The sequence below is a fragment of the Rhea pennata genome, chromosome 2 (genome assembly GCF_028389875.1).
Source record: "Rhea pennata isolate bPtePen1 chromosome 2, bPtePen1.pri, whole genome shotgun sequence".
Lineage (NCBI taxonomy): Eukaryota > Metazoa > Chordata > Aves > Rheiformes > Rheidae > Rhea > Rhea pennata.
The window spans coordinates 7003857-7024557 of record NC_084664.1 but is presented as its reverse complement, the minus strand read 5'-3'; the positions used below and the strand labels follow the sequence as shown (position 1 = coordinate 7024557).

The following is a 20701-nucleotide window of genomic DNA, read 5'->3' as shown; positions in this document are numbered from 1 at the left end:
TCCTGGGCGGCTTCGTCTGCGGCGCGGCGGTGGGGGCTGCTGCTTCGTGCTGGGCCGCGTGGCGGCTCCTCCGCAGCCAGAGCCGTTTGGAGCCGGCTCCGCCGCAGGGTAAGAGCCGCGGAGGATCGGGCGGGCGAGCTGCGCGGGGCGGCAGCGGCAGCGCCTCGGCGCGGCCCGGCCCGGCCCGGCCCGGCCCGGCCCCGCTCTCCCTCCGCGGCCGCTTCCCGCGCTGCGGCGCTGAGGGGAGGCCGGAGGGAGCTTGCCGGGTGGGCGTCTGGGGTGCTTGCCCGCGCCGGGCTGTAAATCGAATTAAAAAAAATAAATATATAAGTAAAAACGAAACTGTGGAACGGCTGTGGCCGCTCTCGCCGAAGCGGCGGGCACCGTGAGGAAAGGCGCTTCCGCCGCGCCGCCGCCGCTGTTGGAGCACCGGCCGCCGTCATCCGACCCGGCAGTTCCCCATATGTAAATACATATACATATATATATATATATATATGTATACGTGGTGATTTGTCCCTAAATCTCTGCCAGTTTTCTCCTCTCCCTTAGGGAGTGCTGGGCAGATGTGTGCAGCCGGTGGGGTGAGCGAGTCAGCCCTAGAGCCCTCCCTCAGGGGTGGGCACGGCGTGAGGTACAGCGGCTTTTTGGTAAAAGACAGCTTGGACTCCCTTAATTTTTTTCTTTTTCTTTCCTTTATTTTTATTTATTATTTTTTTTTTTTTGCCATCTTAAGCACGGCAGCAGCCTCTTCGTCTTGTTTCTGACCGCCCCGTTGCATCTGCGGGTGCCGTCCTGTCTGTTTTTCCTCCTCAGAGCCCGTCGAGGTGCCCGTGCTGGAGCGGTTCGGGTTCCCCGAGGCTGGGATGGAGACCAGGTGCTACAGCAACCACGCGCTGTCCTACGACCAAGCGAAGCGGGTGCCGCGGTGGGTGATCGAGCACATTTCCAAGCAGAAGATGCTAGGTGCGTGGGCATTTATTTACTTACGTTTATGGCACCTGAAATGGGCTTTGCAGGTCACATACCGTGTGGACCCAGGGGAGAAAAATCCTGCACTTTTATCTTAAGTGTGGGTTTTTCCACTCATTCACGATCCCACTGGGGGCAGCAGGTCTCTGGGCAGATATCGGGGCCATGGCATTATTAAAGGTGATGTTGATAGCAATTTAAGAGCCCTTCCGTTGCAGACATTGAGGCTTCTTCAGTATTCTCTATATGTTTGGAACTAGTCAGGTATACACACGTACTGCATCCTGCAGCAAGCAAGACGTGCTTGGCCCAAGGGTTGAGTGTGAAAGGGAGGGGTGAAGAAGAACTTGAGCTACCTCCCATGAGAAATTTCTGTCTGAATTTATAAAACGGTCTGAAAGCCACAGATTGGTGTATCTGTGAAAACGTAAACATTGCAAGTCACGTTGCAGAAGGGAACCATAACTTACTTATTTAAAATATAAACGGAAAGGAGGTTGAAAAACCTGAAGTTAAGCTTCTCTTACCTGGTTTAGACCTGCAAAGTTCAGTGTTGGTGCTCAAGTGGATAAAATTACTTTTGCTTCCTTAGGTAGTGTAAACTGTCATTAATTTTATGGGCTAATGTATGTTAGTTGAGGTACTGTCTTACGTGTGTAAATGCTTGCAGGGTCAAAGCCTTCAATAGCCAGTCTCCTTCATCTCTAGATCTTGAAGAGATTTCCTCAGAACAGAGGAAAAGAGCGAACACTCATTTCTGAGTTAAAAGTGGAGTAAAAGGTATCAACAGTTACAACTGTTCAAAGCTAGATAAAGCATACCTGCTGACTGCAGCTGTTATTTTGATGCTGTTCTGCTGTATTGTCTTATGCATTATCAAATACTCTTTTACTATTCTTTAGGCAAGACAGAGGCTCAGTAGTTTTTACTATCAGTGCAGAATGAAATGTGAGTGGTATATGGTCACTGTAAATTAAGTTCACAGTGTTATTTCAGTTTTTATAGGACAAATTATTCGTAATGGAGTTAACTGTATAATTGTAGAATGTTTTATTGTAGAATGTTTTATGAAGGTAGTAGCCGTTTAGATAATCTTAATCACTGTCTTCATATTACCTTTCAGCATTAAAACTATGATCCTGAAAATATTTACAGCCAACCCCTAAGTAGTAGAATTGATTTCACTTCTGCCTAAGGAGAAAGCAGTATTTTCAAGCTTGCTCTCAAGTGGGATTTAGCAGGTAGATTGTTGAAGTGATCAAATACAACTAACATGCAAGCTGAAATTAAACATCTTGAGGCATTCAGCCCTGATTTGTGTCTAATAGCTATTCTGAGATTTGAGGCAGAATGATGCTGTTCAAGGTATTTGCCGTAGAAGCCCTCTATGTATTGGCTCTTTGAAAGGATTATTAAAAAACTAAGTATTTTAATGATAAATAAAAATGAAATATTTCAGAAACATGGCTGAGAGAAAACAGTTTTAAATACAAATGGGATGTATAAATCTACAACAAAAATCATGCATTTTTACCAAAGCAGTGAACAGAGAGTAAGTGAGGATACAGTTTCCAATTTTCAAGTTCAATAGATAAATTACACTGTCTTAAACACCGAGATTCAGTAGGATTCCTTGATTTCTTTTTCTTTTTTAAAAAATCTCTGGTTTCACAATCAGGGTTGCTTCCTAAACATCAGTCTTGAGGGCCGAAGTTGTGTCATATGCTTTACTTAAAAATAAATAAATAAATAAAAATAAATTGAGTGTTCCTTCCTTCTACCTGCACTGTGTAAAGATGCTCAACCGCATCTTAGTTTTGATGTCACTTCTTCTTTGACCGTTTGTCCATATGTCCACGGAAGAGGAAACTACTTACAGATGCTGGTTTCTATGTGATGCATTATCTATACGCGTGTTTTTTCCTACCTCTTCCCTTCTTCCTTGTGGTCTGTAGATATTCTGGATTCTGCAGAGAACTGACAAGTGAAGAGCATCTATCACACTTTGGTCTCAGTATGGAGCATAAGGAAGTGTAGGGTGCATATGTGCTCAGTATTAATGGTTTAACAAAAAATGCTGAGTGTATGAAGCTTGTGTGTATATGCACAGTCATCTACAGAAGAAGGAATAATTCTAACAGCTAACAGACTTAATTATTGAAAATGGCCCCTTGCCACAGGAAGTAGATTATGTGCAAAGTTTGAGGGAATTCTTCCTAGTTTGTGTAGCCTCCCCCCCCCCCGATTAAATGAAATAGAGAAATGAAAGGAGAATATGTAATTGTATAATCGGTTAAATGAAAGGGTATGTAATGGTCTTACGTACTGCATGTGTTAAATCATGCATAAGATGGCATTCTGAATTAAAAAAAAAATCAGTATGCCTTCAGCACTGTGAACTGTACTGGAATTTAGAACAAAATCTTGGACATCAGTGGCAGTGCTCTAAGCCAGGGATTTCACCCTTTTCGGCTGTACGCCGTGCCTCTCCATGCTGCCTGCACGGACCTATTGTGCGGGCATAGCTGAATCAGCCTTGTTACTGTTTACTGATAACCTAACAATTTAGTGCGTTATTCCTCAGGTAATGCAGACCGAAGGCACTGTAAATTCAGACCAGATCCTAACATCCCTCTAATGTTTAGTGCTGTCAATGAAGACTACGTTGGGAGCGGCTGGTCACGAGGACACATGGCACCAGCAGGCGATAACAAATTTTCAACAGTAGGAATTTTTCTTCATTTATATTTATCAATGGGAAAGGGTAAAAAGACCTGTAAAAAGGTCTTTAAGCTATCCATCACTTTACACTAAAAAGTGATGTATAAAGTTCCTTTTGCTGTTTGTTTTGAGATGGAACATGGTCTCATTTTTGAAGCATAGACCTAGACTCGAGTTATAAGGTCTGTTTCTGGTGATGCGTTGTAGATTACTGTCGCTGTCAACTTCAGGTGTCTAAATCAGATGCTGTAAATCAGATTCATTAAATCACGCCTAGATTAGCTTGTCTAGCAGAGATAGTGTTGGTATATCTTGCACTACATAGTGGTGAGCAAGTCTCTTCAACCTCTTGTATGTCACATTCTCTATATGTAAAATGAAAGTGATAACCTTCACCAACTAAACCTCTAAAGTGTCTTGGGAAGCCCAGGTAAAGTAAGATGGGGAAGATGACTTCATTCTGACCAGCAGGTGCTGAAATATTTAAGGCTAGATTGTGCAGAGCAAAAATACTGTTAAGAATTATTCTGTATTGGCAAAGAGATTGACTGGGTGATTTAAAAGGCTTTTTTCTTTCTGGCAATGTGTATGAGGTAAATTGGACTTTTTTTTTTTTTTTTTTTTTTTTTTTTTTTTGCCATAGTTCTTTTCAGTCTATAAAATGCCTTCACCTGCCATTTATTTGAGCTGTAAGAAAAGCATACCTTACTGCATTGGCTGACTAACAAAGTAGCTTTGGATTTGTTGGGTCCTCTTGTGAAATGTGCCTAATGCAGGCAATTTGTCAATTAAGAAGCAGCTTGAATTTGTATTTCTGCCCTGTATAGCATGCTGTGGGACAGAGTGACAGCACAGTGGCATGCGATAGATGAAAGAACCAGTCACTTTATTTCTACTGGAAGAGGTCTTTGGTTATTTATTTGTGATGTTTGTGGAGTGCTGGCATGGAGAGCTACCTGCACAGAGAGATTCTGGATGTGGGGTGAAATATGGTATGATAATACAACCTTTCAAATACAGGTTTATTAGATCTTAATGTATTTCATAGTTTAATGACTGCAGGCAGTGGTTACACATTATTCTAAATACTTTTGTCAACCCTTCACTTTCATAGAAAAGAAGTATCTGAGAAATGTTGACAGGTACAGAACCTATCAAGATTCTGGTTTAAGATCTTTTGAACTTTTTTCTCCAATATTTTCCTAAGTACATGTAGTTATTTTAGCTCCTTCACATCTGGGGATACATGAGCTTCAATTCAGGGAAGCTTATGCCACTTTTTAAAGATAAAATTAAGCAGGACTGTAGCTGTTTGAAGATTTTGGTATCATAAATCATTTTATCACCTACGGCTTACATATCTATAAGACTGTAAAATACTGATGAATATTTTTAATAAAGCCTTTTCTAGTAAGAAAAAGCTGGCCACTTAGCTAGTCCAGTACATTAAAAGCATGAGTGAAAAATATTTTTCTCCTTCTAAAAAGGGAAGTTAGTTGCTTCCAAACGCATTAGAAAACTGACACTGCAGTAGCGTAGTAATTCCTATGGCTCTAGAATTGGACATTCTTCTGCTGTGTTTCTATCCAACAAATACATCCAGTCTGGAAGGTTTACACCTTAGTTTTTATGCTTCTTACTGCAAAATAATTCTTTAAATACCGTGACTTAGATATTGCCTGACATTTTATGTTGATAATATTTTGCTATGGAGATAGCAAGATTCTCATCAAAAAATTTCTAAAATGTGTTTTTAGCTCATCTTTATAGAGAATGTTTCAATGAAATGATACTATTTTCTTTCTTTATGCAGAAAGCCATGGCTGAAACATTTTATCTTTCTAACATTGTACCTCAGAATTATGAAAATAATGCTGGATTTTGGAACAGGTGAGAAACTGTTTGAGTGAACTAAGTGAAAAATATCGAGCAGTGATATAAATAAAAAATCTGTATTTGTAAAAGACCTTCGCTTCAAAGTATTCTCAAGCATTTTATAGGCTTCCTGTAGAGATCATAGCAACATTCTCTGAAATGAAAGGCAACTCATTCCTCACAGTGCAAAAACGATATAATGACTGCTTCAATTCTTTATCTAGTAAGGCTGTAGAGGATGTTTATAAAGAGTAAATAAAATATTACTGGGATTAATATCTCTGTCCATAGGGAAAATTCAGTAGAAACTAGGAAGATTAGATTTTAATTTAACGTCTCTTCCCCAAAAGAGCATTTTCAGTACAAGAGTATTCACATCTGTGTGTTTGGATGTTAATTTTTGAATTGGAGATGTGAGTGCTGCACACTGAGTCATCACTATTTTAGGTCTTAGGGGTTTCCTGGAGTGCCTTGCTTTCAAGTAGCAGTCAGACAAGTTCTTTTTACCTTGTGAATGCTGGCAGGTTCAGCTTTGAGGTGATATAACTGGAAGATGCATTTTAATTCTATTCTTATAGGCTTTTTACTCTTTCCCTTCTTTGAGCAGAAAAATCATTAATAAAACTAGTATTCATCGTGTGATTCTTGCATGGGGCTTAAAGAATGTTAAGACTCGGAAGCAGGAGGGAAAATGATGATTTTTACAAAGTTCACTCAAGGGAAGGTTAGCAAAATTATGCACAGTACTGTAGTAAAAGTTTATCAAAAATACCTCACCATTCAACTAAGTGCTGCTTTCTAGTTTTACAAGAATGCATGTAAAATTTTGAGGAATACAGTAAGATTATGCTATTTTATAGGTAAATAAAATGCTGTAACATTTACAGAGACTTTATATTGTTTTAACACCTCAAGAGTTTGAAAATTTCATCAGGCACTATCCACCCCACAGATTAGGTTGTTACTAACATTTTATCCTAGCCTCTGATACCTGTCTGCACAGTTTAAGTATATAATCAGGATGTTTGTACCATTTGTGTTGCCAGTCATTTTTTTAATGACACTCAATTTTAAGCATACTGTACTTTTCTGTTATCTTGTATTCCTTCCTGGCTTCAGCCCTTTTTCTCTATTTTAATTGCTTGCTGCTTGAGTTGTCTTCTGAGGTGGTCGTAGATGCTGCAGCTTAGTCAAACTAACAATCTGTTGCTTTTGAAAGTGGAGTTGGCCCTCCAAACATGCATTTCTCCTACTTTCTTCGTGCCAGTTCTGGCACTTCTCTGTGTGGTGCATCGATTCTGTTTAACACAGTTGAAAAACTATTCACTTTTTGTTTTGCTTGGTTATGTTTTTGCCACATGAGAAAATTGGATCAACTACTGAAACGTGTGCAAGGGTGAAGGTGGAAGATGAAGACAGTGTGTTCAGGTGGGGCAGGCAAGGGGAGCAGTAGGGAAGGGGAGAGTGCAGCAAATCTTTCAGATAGAGCAAACTATTAGATATTGTATTAGGTTGAAAATGTACAAGGTTGCTTGAGCCTGTACTACAGTTCACTATCATCAAGGGAGGAACTATTCAGAATCACTCTTGCTGATTCTGGCGTCTGTGAGCTAATTTAGCTCACTAACTCAGCGCACCAAAAAAAGACTTTTTTGTTCAGGTTACAGGCAGGTGAAGAGTTCAAAGGAAGCCCAGCTGCGATGTATGAGGAACAGGGAAGAGGGAGAAGGTAGTGAAACCTCTCCCTTTCAGAAGCAGCCATATTAACTGAGTTCATCTGTCTCATGTAACTTACCTCTTCCAGGAGAAATACAATTCTATCTTTGATAAAATTCCAGTAGGTACTCACTTTATCAGATTTCTGTGATACTTAGGATACTAGATCAAAGCAAGGCTATAATCTTCCATTTTATGTGAAATAAGTGTGATCCAGAAGCCTGTTTACTTTTATAAAAAGATTTTACTTAGATAAACTAAATTAAGCATAAAGTAATAAAATCAGAAATACAATTTTTTTTTTTTAAAAAAAAGCTAGTCAGTTATATATATGAGTAGTAAATAGCCTTACTGGGAATGGCATTGATGCATCTAGAAAGCTCTTTGAGCTACTGAAAGAGCTGAGTTTTAGAAAATGTATGATTGTGAAATTGTCTGTGTTGCAGGATTTTAATTCCTTGGGGGTGATGGGGAGGAAATAGTATTGTGGAACCTTAGAAACCAAGGAGAATGCAACCTGCTGTTTAAAATGAGTATCTTTTACTGATTCTGAGTGACCCTCAGCAGTATCTTTTTAGTGTCAAGTTGGGAGTAAGTACAACATTTGAATTTTCAGGAGATGTGGTAAAACTACAGAAAACTGTTTTCAAATGTGCAGGGCTAACGCCTGCTTATTTGCAAATAAGTGAACCTGAAGCGGGTGAGAAGCATGACTTGTCCAGGAAGGTAAAACGCAGGCGCATGTCAGTCATAAGGGTTTGGAAAAATGCCCCGAAACTGTCAGTAGTTTATCTTGCCCTTCATATTATGTTTCTGAGAACGGGTTGAGCCAGCTAGGAAAGCTTAACAATCTGACTAATATCTTTTCAGAATGGAAATGTATTGTCGGGAATTGACTGAGAGATTTGAGGATGTTTGGGTTGTTTCTGGACCTCTGACCTTGCCTGAAACAGGTGGTGATGGAAAGAAGAGAGTTACTTATCAGGTATGTATCTATGTTGTTGGGTTAACAGTGCAGTGTTAAGTGTTGTTATTTTATTTTTTTTAAGTGTAAGAAAATATCTCATTTCATTGTAGCTTGGGAAAACAAAATAAAACAAAAAAAAAGTTAAAATTCTTGTTAAATGCAAAGTATCAGAGCAAGTCTAGTTCGTTAGAGATACTGTATCTTGCCTACACATTGAAAAGTACATTTTGCAAATAAAATAAATTATTTTAAAGAGAGGGCTATTAAATGTCTTTAACAATCTGTAGTAAAACTACTGTGACTTCTATAATACATGACAGCATCTAAATAGAGAGCTAGTGGGTTTTGATGTTTGTGCATCCATTCAGTCATTTATTGATGCATATTTTAAAGTGACTGCAATACAAAAGATAACTTTGAGAATTCCATGCTGTGTAGGGGATTGGAATGCCAGTGCTCCATTGATTTTAAAAGCAGTTTTCTGTAATCCATATGCATTCCTTAAAATCTCAGTTTTGAGGCCTAATCTAAGAACAAAGCCAACTGAAAGACTTCTTTCAAGCTTGGTAGGGTTTAGGTGAATTCAGCATAGCTACTTGTCTGTGATGCTACTTCTTCTGTTCTTCTTTTGGCACCCTATTTTTGTTATATGCTTAAAATACTCTGAAGTTTGGGGGTTAATCATGCACAGTCTCTAAAAGTCATCAGTGATAGACAAACAAGAAAGGCTGTCAAGTTGAGAGATGAACTTATTGTTGCTTGCCCCAAATTACTCTTTGCAAGCATGTGTTTAGATTTCTGTAGGATCTGAATGAGTAAAATTTTCAAGGGGAGGGATTGTTACATTCTGCCTCTAGTGCAATGAGATATTATTGCTGTTTTCAATTGTTAGATGCTAATCTAATTTGGTTGCATGGTGCAAATAATAAATACTATATTTTGCACCTTCTAGCTAGCATGCTGGCTAGAAAAAAAATGTTTTTCTTTGAAAATAAGTACTTAGATAAAATGTAACTTCAGCTCCGGAGTAATTCAGTTGTCCAGCTAGTTTTCTGAGGATCGGTAAATGAGTTCAGTATAAACAAGCCGCTGTTTCAGGGGGATATGAGAGTAAAGGAAGGGATGTTCAGCTTTCAACCCCAGCTTGATTAGCAGTAAGATTTAGGCACTACTTTTCCATTATAAATACACACCTGATTTCTGTTAGATCAAGCTGGGAACTCAGTAATGATGGAATGTAATTCTTCCTACTTGCTTTTACGTTTTTACTTCTTTAAAAACTGTCCCTTTCCACCCACACATGTCTGTAACCTTCGCTGTGGTGGAATTACAAATTTGTGGGTGGAGCTTGAGTTTTGTTTTTTCTTCTCCAGGCAGTCACATGTTATAAACATGAAATTACAGTAATAATAATTCATCTTTTTAATGTTCAGTGGCAGTTCCAAACTTCAGTTACCAACACATCCTTGTGAGGAGGGTGATGACTGTTCTCATTTTCAGGGGGATAAATAGACAGTGGTTAGGTGATGTGGTCAGTGTCAAGCAGTAAGGTAGTGGCAAAGCTGGCTTTAGACTGGCCAAGGCTCCTTGCCACCCAAAGGGAGAGGTCCAGCTTCACTGCTGCGCATTTCCAGTCCTTTACCTTGCATACCAGTGCTGGTGACTGTCAAATCCGTCCATAAGCTGCTTAATTAACTAATGCGATGAAAAAAACATCTGTACTGGACTTTGTTTACTGAGCTTGTTTTTTACTGAACTTGTTTTCTACTGCCTTAGGAAGATAGAACGGTGTGCAGAGGAGCCCAGCATTTACTAGTGACAGCTTGAGATAGGTGGCAAAAGCGCATAGCTGGGAGCAAGAGGGGAGTACTCCCTTTCAGCAGCATCAATCTGAGCATTTGGCTTACAGTTGCCCAGAACAGTGCTGTAAGAGCTCCAGGCTTGCACATAGCTGCTGGAATTTATTTTCTTGTAACTGTCAGGGCATTGCACTCTTTTTTTTTAAAGGATTAAAAAAAAAAAGTATTAATCTTGCATTGCAAAGAGTTAAAAATTGTGAGAGCTGACTTGAGCATTTTATAGCTAAAAATGCTCAAGTTAATTGCTTGCTGGAAAACCAGTCTCCCAGCTACTTCACTTTTATCTTGGTCATCCTTTTCTAGTTTTTGTCCCTAGAAGAAGTGTTTACTCACAAAAGAAATGTTACTTTAAAAAAAAAAATCATGGCTCCATACTTTGGTTCTTAAATGTAAATTTGAGTATTCTACAGGTAAAAATAAGGGCAGGCATTGCAACTTACTGCTTTTATTCTAAGTAACCTGATAACAGTAAACAGTGATGGAATAATAGCGGCACAAAATGTACGTGCTGCTTTGATTATCGTATCATTCTGTCCTTGTCTGCTGCCAAGACGTCTTCGTCGTCTTTGAGTTTGATGACAACTCTGGTCTTTCATAAATGTACTATCAGTTTTGGTCTTGATATCTACTATGAAGTGAAGTACAGTGTGGGATTAAAAACAATGAAATGATGGTATTTGTGTTTTCATTTCATCATTTGGCAACATTCATAAACCCTTCTTAGTCAGCTTTCTTAGAGTGGGACTCACTGCGTAGATTGATTTGTGTTTAAGCCTCTGGCTGTGAATTTGGGAACAGATACTGCTGGCTACCAGTGGGAAAAAGAGTTGGAAATATTTTTTTTCTCCTTAACTTATACAACACTTCTAAATGTAAATAAATACAGTCTAAGAAAGGCTTTGTTATTTCAAAATCTGTTTATAGCATAAGTTCTTCTGCTTGTAGTTGAAGCTCTTCTGTAGGGAGAGAGGCTTCAAAGTGGAGAGGGTTTTTTGTTTGGTTGTTTTCTCCTATACCAACATATACCCCTAGAAGAAGGAACATGCTCTGTCAAAGCACTGGGTGGAAGTTCTTTTGCAAACAGAATTCAGATGCAGTTGCAGTCACTGCCTTTGACTTTAGCGGACTGCGATTCTGCCCCTAAACCAAGAATTCTGAATTAGCAGCTAGACAAGAATAGAAGATAACTCTTAGCCATCTTTCAGGACTGAACACTGTTAGATTCAGAAAAATGACTTAGAAATGAATGGCTTTTGGTCCTCATTGTTTGGGCTTAAAAAGCTGATGTGGGAAAGTGTCCTTTTTCTTTTTATCTGCTGTTTAAGGAGAAGTGCTGTAGTATACACCAAAGTGCTGAAACTCACAACCTATAATTTGGCAGCATAACTGTTATGACTCAGCTCTTTTTTAATGTTTTTTTTTTCTCCTCCAAGAGAGAACTGTGAAAAAGAAAACACAGAAATACTACAATGAGTGTGTCTGCATTGAGTTGTTTCAATCTTCTCTTCAATCTTTATTTCCTTGTTTTTGACTAAATGAGTGGTAAAATACGTATTCATGGCTTTACAGGCTGGTGTTTTTCTCATTAGACATCCAAAAAGGTTATTTTTAGATCACTATAGAGGAAAAACAGAGCATCGGTCATGGCATTGTTCCCAGTTCCTGCTTGGACTCTGGTACCATTTGTTGTTTAATTCCAGAAAGGGAATTAACCTTGAACTCCTTAGATGCCAATGCTGTTCTATCTATTGGCTGAACTTGCTGTATCCTCAGATATGGTCTGTCACTTCATCTGTCCCCAGTGGAGGTTTTTATTGCAAAGGCTGAATTGATGACTGTGCTTGGTATCTGAAAAATATATTTTGAGGATATATGTAAAATAGAATGCCAACAGGAAAAAATCTGTTCTGTGTCATTGGAGTGGCAGATCCAGGTTTTTCATCTTTGTCCAGCTCAAATCAAAATGACATTGTCTTGTTTTATACATTACTGTTTTCCAGTGACTGTCACTACAGTGATTTTCCTCTGTCAGCAAATTCTGAGTTTGGGATAGAACATTTTGCAGTGATTTTACTGCATCATGCTCAACTCTTCACCCTCCTATTCCTGCTGTCACTGTACTGATTCTTAATTTAAGAAGGATCAGCTGTGGCTGTCCAGAGAAAACACAATTTAGATACTATTTTGTTCATCGTTTGAAGAAGACCTTTTTCTTTTCCCTTTTGTTAATATACTGAGGTCGTACTGGCATTGTGTCCGTTGTTTAATTTTCAAAATGAAATGACTGAACTTTCCTAGGTTGGACAGAGATGCATAATAACTATCCCAGAAAAGATACTTTTTTGTAATCCTGTATCTATGGTAAGTCAGTCCCTGGAAAGCAAATTGCACCTCTCAAATGTATAATGGTACTTTATGGTTTCCCCAGTCAACTTTTTCTCTCTTGGCTAAGATGCTACAGAGGGAAGAAATCCATGGTAAAGGAGGAAATAAACTTGAGAGCTGTTACTATTTGTTGACCTCCCCAAATGGGCTCAAGGCTGCACAGACAGTAATGGATGCAGGTCCATTCTGTGTGTCCCATAAAACTTATTTTCAAAGGGCTAGGTGTTAGATCAGCTGGTACAACCGACTAGAGCTTTTGTCAACCCTAAATTTAGACATGATGTACAAATGAAAATAATAGACGCTGGGTTAAGATTGGAGGAGAAGGGACACCAAAGGTGCAGAATAGATTTATGGGTTTACTTTTATTTAGCACTGCACCCATCCTGAAGGTTCTTTTATTATAGGCAAAGTGGTGATAGTAGCTGTATTAGATTCGGTGGTAAATAACCTACGTGGATTTTGTGGAAGAAATAAACGAGACATCATAACGCATATACGCATTCTCGTTATGTTAAAAAAGAAAGTTTGTCTCTTTTATGCCATAACAGTGTTTGTATGGACACCTTTTTCACCATCTTTATTTTTTCTTCCTTCTTTTTTAGGATTGCCAAGTGACTTGGCAATAGCAATCAGAACAGCCATAACTTAAATCTTCCTGAAATACATACACTTGCATTTGGAGTGTTTGGCTGTGCAATTTTATAACAGTTTATTAATTTGATTTGTATTTATAGTATTTGCTGTATTTCAAAGACTGCCTTTACACTTCTTAGTTCTGCTCAATGCCATCTGATAGAATTCTCTCAAATTTTAGGGAGAAACAGTGCTGACAGAATTAGTGCTGCCCATCACAAACTCGGAAGGGATTGGAATAAAGGCAGTTAATGCTGTCACAGCAATCGAGTACAAGAAAAAGTGCTGATAGCAGAGGGAACTTTTTATGCTGCCAGAAGGTCTGTTTCTATTCAGAATTCAGTACCGCATTATAACCAAGCTCTATGTTGTCAAATGTGGGGTAATACTAGCCGGAATTAATTATCTAAAGCAAAACATCTTTTGGGCTAGATCATGCCTAAACTTAAAACAGCTAAAGTGAAACAGGTGACTGCTGAGAAGGCTACAGTCTTATTCTGGGTGACAGGCATGGCATGCCTGAACTTTGTACCTTAAGAAATATGACAGAACTCTTAATTTTGTTATTGCCAGATGTAGGTAGAAGTGTTGTTACCTACCAAATGTGCACAATTGTATGTACGCTTGTACATTCTTAGGCAATTCGGATTTCCAGGGTACCTTTATCTTAACCTTTATCTGTGGTTGTTAGAGAGAGAGAAGAAAGGGTTGCTGAGTGTGGAAGGAATTTCTGGAGCTATCATTTTAACGAATTTGGTGGTACTCCTTGATGCAAGGACTCTTCACTGTGTGCTGATGGTGAAGTTATGACTGAATAAGATTTCTGTTTGCCAGGTTCTACAAGAATCTCTGATCTAATTGTCAGTCCTAAGCTGCTGCTCCCTGATGAAAGACTAGCGCCTTCTGCTAATTCTCTTTGTGGTTGATTTTCATTTTCTAGTCACTAGGTGGCAAAATACTACTATTAGATTCAGAATGCCTTTCTTTTAAAAATTATTCCTACCCTTTCAGAAGAAGCTAGCTTTCTTATAAAAGTATAAAATTCCATATGAAATTAAAACATAACTTTGTTTTAAAATTTTGAATAGGATTAACTGTTCTGTTTTGCTTCCAGTAATCTCTCAGGTGTTCTACTATTACACCTTATATATTGCCTTGGTGCTATTTATGAAGAATGCAGTTTTCTTTCTTTTAACCTGCAAATTGTCTTTTTCAGTGGCAGCTTTACCCCCTCTTTATGTTTACTCCCATGAAGTTGACCTTCATTATTATGTTATGCTTAAAATTATCCGAGGTGCCATTAGCAACTATCTTTATTTTAATATCTAAGCACTTCACAAATATTATCAAATTCATTCTTTCTCCAATTTGAAAACTTTCAAGTAAGAACAGTATTATGATTTGGCCAAAATCATGCAGGGAGCAGAATGTTAGAAGAATCACAATTCAGTGACCTAGCTGTGAGACCAAATTTATCAAAGCTCACTGAGTTCTCTGTTTTGACAAATCTTGTTGCTTCTGCCCTTATCTTTATCTGTGCCTGTGAGCTCTTAAGTTGGTAAAACTGCTTACTAACACATTATTGTTTTAGCAATACATAAGCATCTCCAAATGTTAAGAATTGCATGCATTTTAGTGTCCCATAGTCAAGACTGCTGTCGATGTTTAATTGGACATGGAGAGGTAACAAATTTATACATACTTGTGGAATACAAGTATTGTGTATCAATGTCAATACTTAAAACCAACAAACAAAAAAATGTTGAAAGTGATATTATCATAATGTTGCAGTATTAGATAACACGAGTTTGGTCATCAATGCCAGCTCACTGAACAAAACAAGAGCAAAGGAAATGTAAATAGAATAGGAAACTTCAAAGTGTTAGGGCAATGAATATTTTAATGGTGAACTAAAATGGACAGCAAAAGAGAAATAATATTTGAAATTTCACATTAGTATTACAAATAGGAATGAGAAGGGAATATATATAATGATATAAAAAGAAGGTTTTGGGTTGAATATATATTTTTGAGGCTGTTGAAAATGTGAAAATTTTTAAACAAAATTTTATAGGAATAAAAAAATAGAAACTTTTGAAGGGCAAGGCAAGAAACTTACCTGGTTTCCTGTCCCCAAAGTGGTGTGAAAGCATCTGGGATAGCAACGATTTTCAGTAAACTAGTGCTATATTTTTTGGGTTGTGCTGGCTTTGAGGTTTGAGTCGTAGGTACTATTAAAAACTGTTGCTTTCCAGCCAGGATAGATAGCCGTTGCAGGCACTGATTGTTGGAAGATCATCCTCTGCCTGTGGATAGACTAGCACAGATCAAAGTCAACATCTGTCCACAGCTGATCTTGACCTGCTTTCTGTGCTATTACAATAGGAGCATATGCTGTCTGCCTCTGTTTGGCATGCACAGAGATAAATGTGATGGTGCAGATCAGAGTAGTGATCCAAATTGCTGTAGTTAGGTATGAAAATCCTCTAGGTGGCAATAGGAAATTAATTACTGAGTTTTTCCTGCCTGGTGCTTCTGTTGCTTACTTCACTTCATGCTTTTTTTACTTTTCTTGGCTGTTGAGCTAGCTGTGCAGGGCAGCAACATGTGAGTATTCAGCAGCAGCTGCTCTATCTACTCCTATAGAAAAGCAATTGTGGTATATTAGAGTGTATAATGATGCAAGTACTGTGGTTTGTTCAAGGACTACATTTCTTTCTAACAATAATTGTTGGATCACCCTGGTTGCGTAAATTATTGGTGATGCATCCTGTGCGTGGTTCACATCAGTTCTAAACTGCAGAGGAAGAGTATATATGCTTTGTCACTCACTTAATCTCCGCGCATGGTAATCTCTCCCAGCAGAATGAGCTGGGGGATGATAGAGCTTTTATGCCTCCTTTTGTGTAAGGGAAGAACACTGTCGTGGACTCTGACCATTCTGGTAGGCTAAAACTTGGTTTAGTCACTTTATTAGAACTCAGTAAAGTAATTGTAAAAGTTTAGGGCTATTCAGAGGACTAGTACAAAGCCTCTGCTTTAAATTTAAATTTTGTTTCAATCCTCAAAAGAAAGCTTATGTGGAACTGAAGTGGTGCATAAATTACAGATATGGTCATTGCCTGTATAGCATTGAGTTGTATTTAGAATTACATTTCTCAAAAAGCAAACCTGCCTTCTTCTTGGAACAGTCCTCTCAGTCTTTTGTTCTTTCCTTCGTGGGGACATATACTATGCATAAATGCATTATTTTGCATAGAATATATATATATATATTTGCATAATATTACATAAGCATAAGGTCTGTTTTCCCTTAACACCCACTCCAGGCATTCAGCGTTTCCATTTCATACCTAACTATTCCACATACAGCTCTATTCATTCCCCAGCCTTTATATCCACCCACTCAGTCCTCGAACTCAATCCCCTGCTGTCTCTACTAGCTCACTCAACGCACGTTCACCTGTTTGTTTTACATATGCTGTATAACCCCTAATTGGAGCTACTTGTAGCAGCTCCATCTGTGTGTTCAGCCTTCCTCTTGTCTTTTATATGAAAGACAGGGTGCTGGTGTGTGTTTGGAAGGTTTTGAGGAGGGATGGGAGCAAAGGTAAGGAGGTCTGAGGATGTATGTAAGTATTTAAAGTGGAAAAGGTATGTGAAGAGCCTAGAAAAGGAATTGTGAGACGTATTGCACAGCAATGCTGCAGATGAGGAGCTTGTGAACTCTGAGAAACCTCATGAACAGGATTTAGGCTGGCTACCAACCATCTCTTGAGGGGCTAGAGCAGCTTCAAGGTGCCTCACAGCCTCGTGCAGGCTCGCTCTTCTGCTCTGCCCTGCCTTGGCAGCACACAGCACCTAGTAGCTGAGGTTGCAGTATGTGCTCTGGAAGTGTTGTCTTCCAAGGGGAGGAAAAGAACTACAACCTCTGGCCTTCAATGGTATCACCTACTGCCTGTGCTTGGCCAAATACAGAAATACGAACCACCCACTTCCTGCCCCTGAGCTTTTTGTGCTTCCTGCCTCCTTCCCTCTTACCCCCAAACCATGGCATGTTCTTCCTGGTTGGAGTGCCAGCCATCTCAACAAGGTTAAACTCCAACACCCTTCACTTTATAATTCAGTTTTAAGCTGCTAGATATAGCAGTAGATTGATGTGTGGTTTTCAGTAGTTTTTAAAATTACCTGTACATCAGTCAGTTCTGATTATTTATGCTCCTGATCCCCGGGAGCTGTAACTCTGGTTTCACCTACACTGAATGCTAAATGCAAAGTGCTTTGACACTCAGGAGCTCTAATTTCCCTATCAAGGCATCTATCCTTGCTGAAAGGAAAAGTAGCTTTAACATAAGGTATTTATTTAGGGAACTGCTTGCCTGTTTCAATGACTGTTATATGTCTAGGCAGGGCTTTGGGAGAGGGTTGGTGGCACAAGCAAGATCACTTTTGTAGAGAAGTGTAAACCACAGCAAGGTGATGCAGAAGTGCTGTTAAATAACCTAGTTTAGGGAAGAGAAGGAAAATAATCTGTTTTTGGTAACAGAATAAACAAATCCAAGAGTAGATTTTTCACCTCTTTATCAAAGGTTTCCTTGTCTTCTAAAGGCACTTTTTTTTATGGTTAGGTCTAACCAGTCAGGCCTAAAGGACTGTAAGCGCTATTAGAATTCATAACTGAAGTGAGTTAACTTAGGAATAAACAAAGTGACATTTGGTTCAGTAGCCATAGGCAAAGTTTGGTTTTAAAATGTATTATCTTTTGCCGAAGTGCTGAATATTCTCCAAAATAAAGCATACATGGGAAACATTTCCTCTATGATTGAGTTATGCAGAATATATGACTGGAAAGAGCATGTCTGAACTGATACACCAGATCAGTTTGTAAAATACTTGTAATTAATTTGAGCAGTTGTGGCAGTGAAATAGATACAGTTAAAATACAGTTTCAGAGAAAGCAGGTATCTAACAAACTGTCAACAATCAAAAAGTAATTCCTTTTGCAGGTATTACACACCCTGGATATAATATTCAAATACTGGATTTTATGTATCAAACAAGATCCTTGTTTAGCTGTTACAGAGCATCTGCATCTTCTGTTACTGTTAGAATAAAAGTACAATTTTAGAAAAGGTAGTTACACGGAAGGGTTAAGCAAAAATTCAAGTTTTCTGTGTACGACTTGTATTTTGTCAGCACAGCAGATAAGCTCAATACTGTTGCTGCAAAAAAAGCTTAATAAAATGCATGCATGAGCATCATTTATTTGAATACTGACAGGGGAAAGATTACAGTATTTGTCATAAAATGGAATATTCCCTCAGATTAATTCTTGATGCAGGATGGAGTGTCTACTATATACGTGTGTATGTGAGCTTATTCCAAGTTTTAAATGAATTCAGGGTCCTGGTCATTCCCTCCTAGTGCTTCAAGACTGGGATCCTGGTCCAAGTGACACAGCAGGAAACCCAAAATATACAAGCTCTTAAGCTGAATTATAGTGAATACGTGGAATAAATACATGCATCAAATTATGCCTTTCTTTGGATCAACTTCTTTCTCTCAAGATGCTAAGAGCCACTGACTGTACTACTTTTATATCTGGGTCCCCTCATAAAAATGCTTGCTTAGATAGAATAGCTTAAATATAATATGTATGTACATGGATAAAATGAAAAATAACTGACAAAAGGTAAGTTAGAATTGATTTTTTTTTTTTTAAATGACTGTTGAAAGTATCGATCTGATTTGGAACTGCCAAATCAGGGATTTAAAGTGAAGTTTAGAGTCACTGTTATTAAAAACAGCTTTCGAAGTGTTAATATGATGCAGTACAACAAGGATCTCTACCATCCCTTCATGTCAGCTATGTTTACAGGTCTGCACCAGAGGATTAGTGAACTGGTGTCTTGGCTGAATCCTTGTTTCCAAATATGTTTTTCAGATTTGGTTCCAGTTCAGTTTCAACTGCAACTGAAGTTACTGTTTTTTCCTCTGCTTGACAAATTTAAGTTGAATTCACTCTTACTAATTTCTTAGTCTCTGATCTTTACAGATATTTAGGCAATTACTGACTAATCTTTTGACCTTTTGTCTGCATCATTGCTTTTAACAGTCAAATAGAAAGTTAGTTGTATTACAGGATAAAGGCCCAGAGCCTTTTGGGAAAGTCTCCTACTGACAGTGGCCAAACAACTCTGCAGTTAACTCTGCAGTTTACTCCTCTCTTCTCTGCCCTGCTCTTCCTATTTGAGAGAGATTTGGATATCAAACAACCAGCTCAGTCCCCAGCAGCTGTATAAAGAGCTGCAAGGAAACGTGTTTCTGTCCTGGCTTGTGGTCTGATGCATTGAACATGATTTTGATGTGTGGTTACACGCTGTGACTCCATTTTAAAGATGGTAGGATTAATCTGGCTCTCCCTCCTCGCCCTCTTGCCCCCACAACTGATGAGATCTGTATCTGTAACAGAACTTTTCTTTCCCTAGGTAATTGGAAAGGATGATGTAGCTGTGCCATCCCACCTCTACAAGGTGATCCTTGCCAGGCGGAGCAGAACAACCACAGAGCCCTTGGTACTGGGGGCTTTTGTGGTGCCTAATGATCCCATAGGCTTCAGTCACCAGCTGACTGAGTTCCAAGTAAATATTGAAGACCTGGAAAAAATGTCCGGTTTGATTTTCTTCCCCCAGGTGGACAAAAACAAAGATGTTAAAAATATCTGTGATGTGGACACCTGTAAACTGATGGGTTTCAAGGAATTTACATTGTATATCACTACTCGAAAAGTGCAAAGTGCTCATACGTTGCACCGGTTGGAGAAAGTCATGTCAGAATTAAAGGAAGCGGGAATTGAACCTGACGAATATCTTCTAAAGCTTCACAAGAAGAAGGAGGAAGAACTGATGCAGGAAAAACAAATAAAAGCTAGAGAAGGGAAAGCTGGCTGAGTGCTTGTTCAGAAATATGTTTGGGTTTTGTACTTTTTAGAGGGAGGCTGTAGGCAAGCAAAAAATAGGGCTTTCTGAAGTACGTATTTTGAATTGTGAAGGAATAAAGAAATACTTGGAAGTTGATGAGGTTGGAATAACGTTCATTCTCCTGTAATATGATGCACACGTATTGCGTGGTTTGCTGCAATATTTAGATGTGGGAAATGAAAATGACCCCTTTCTGGCATGAATAGATTACAGGACCTCCAGAGAAGGCTTTGTGCTATTTTTCAAACCAGACGTCAGACTTTGGGTTTGTATGGAATCCCTTCTAGGAATATTGTAAAAATAGACAGTAAACACCTTGGGAGTATAACTGGCACATGTCTAAATGTAACAGCCTGCAATTGTCTTTCAGTATGATGCCAGAGGAGCAGTAGTAATTTTGGGGGGCAGTGTGTGGGGGGTTATTACAGTGATTTAGACATTTTATTTAACACTTTTTTTTAATAGCGAAACCTGTATTAAATAATCCCTTACAATCTTAGTTACTTAGTTAGGTTCAACAAACAATTCAGATGTTCTTACCTCTACAGATCTTGTGCACTTTGGATACTTAAGCATAGCGGTAGCTGATG

General features: G+C 38.7%; 1 protein-coding gene across 1 annotated transcript in view; it reads left to right on the top strand.

The window, feature by feature from the left end:
- EXOG (exo/endonuclease G) overlaps positions 1–20207 on the top strand; it is a 20232-nt gene extending 25 nt beyond the window's left edge. Inside the window, exons 1-6 of the mRNA XM_062568782.1 lie at positions 1–108; positions 817–966; positions 3557–3696; positions 5507–5583; positions 8155–8269; positions 19620–20207. The exon at positions 1–108 is cut by the window's left edge and continues 25 nt beyond it. Of these exons, the coding sequence (XP_062424766.1) occupies positions 1–108; positions 817–966; positions 3557–3696; positions 5507–5583; positions 8155–8269; positions 19620–20081 (1052 nt within the window). The 3' untranslated portion in view covers positions 20082–20207. The remainder of the gene's footprint in view (positions 109–816; positions 967–3556; positions 3697–5506; positions 5584–8154; positions 8270–19619) is intronic.
- Positions 20208–20701: the final 494 nt, after the last annotated feature.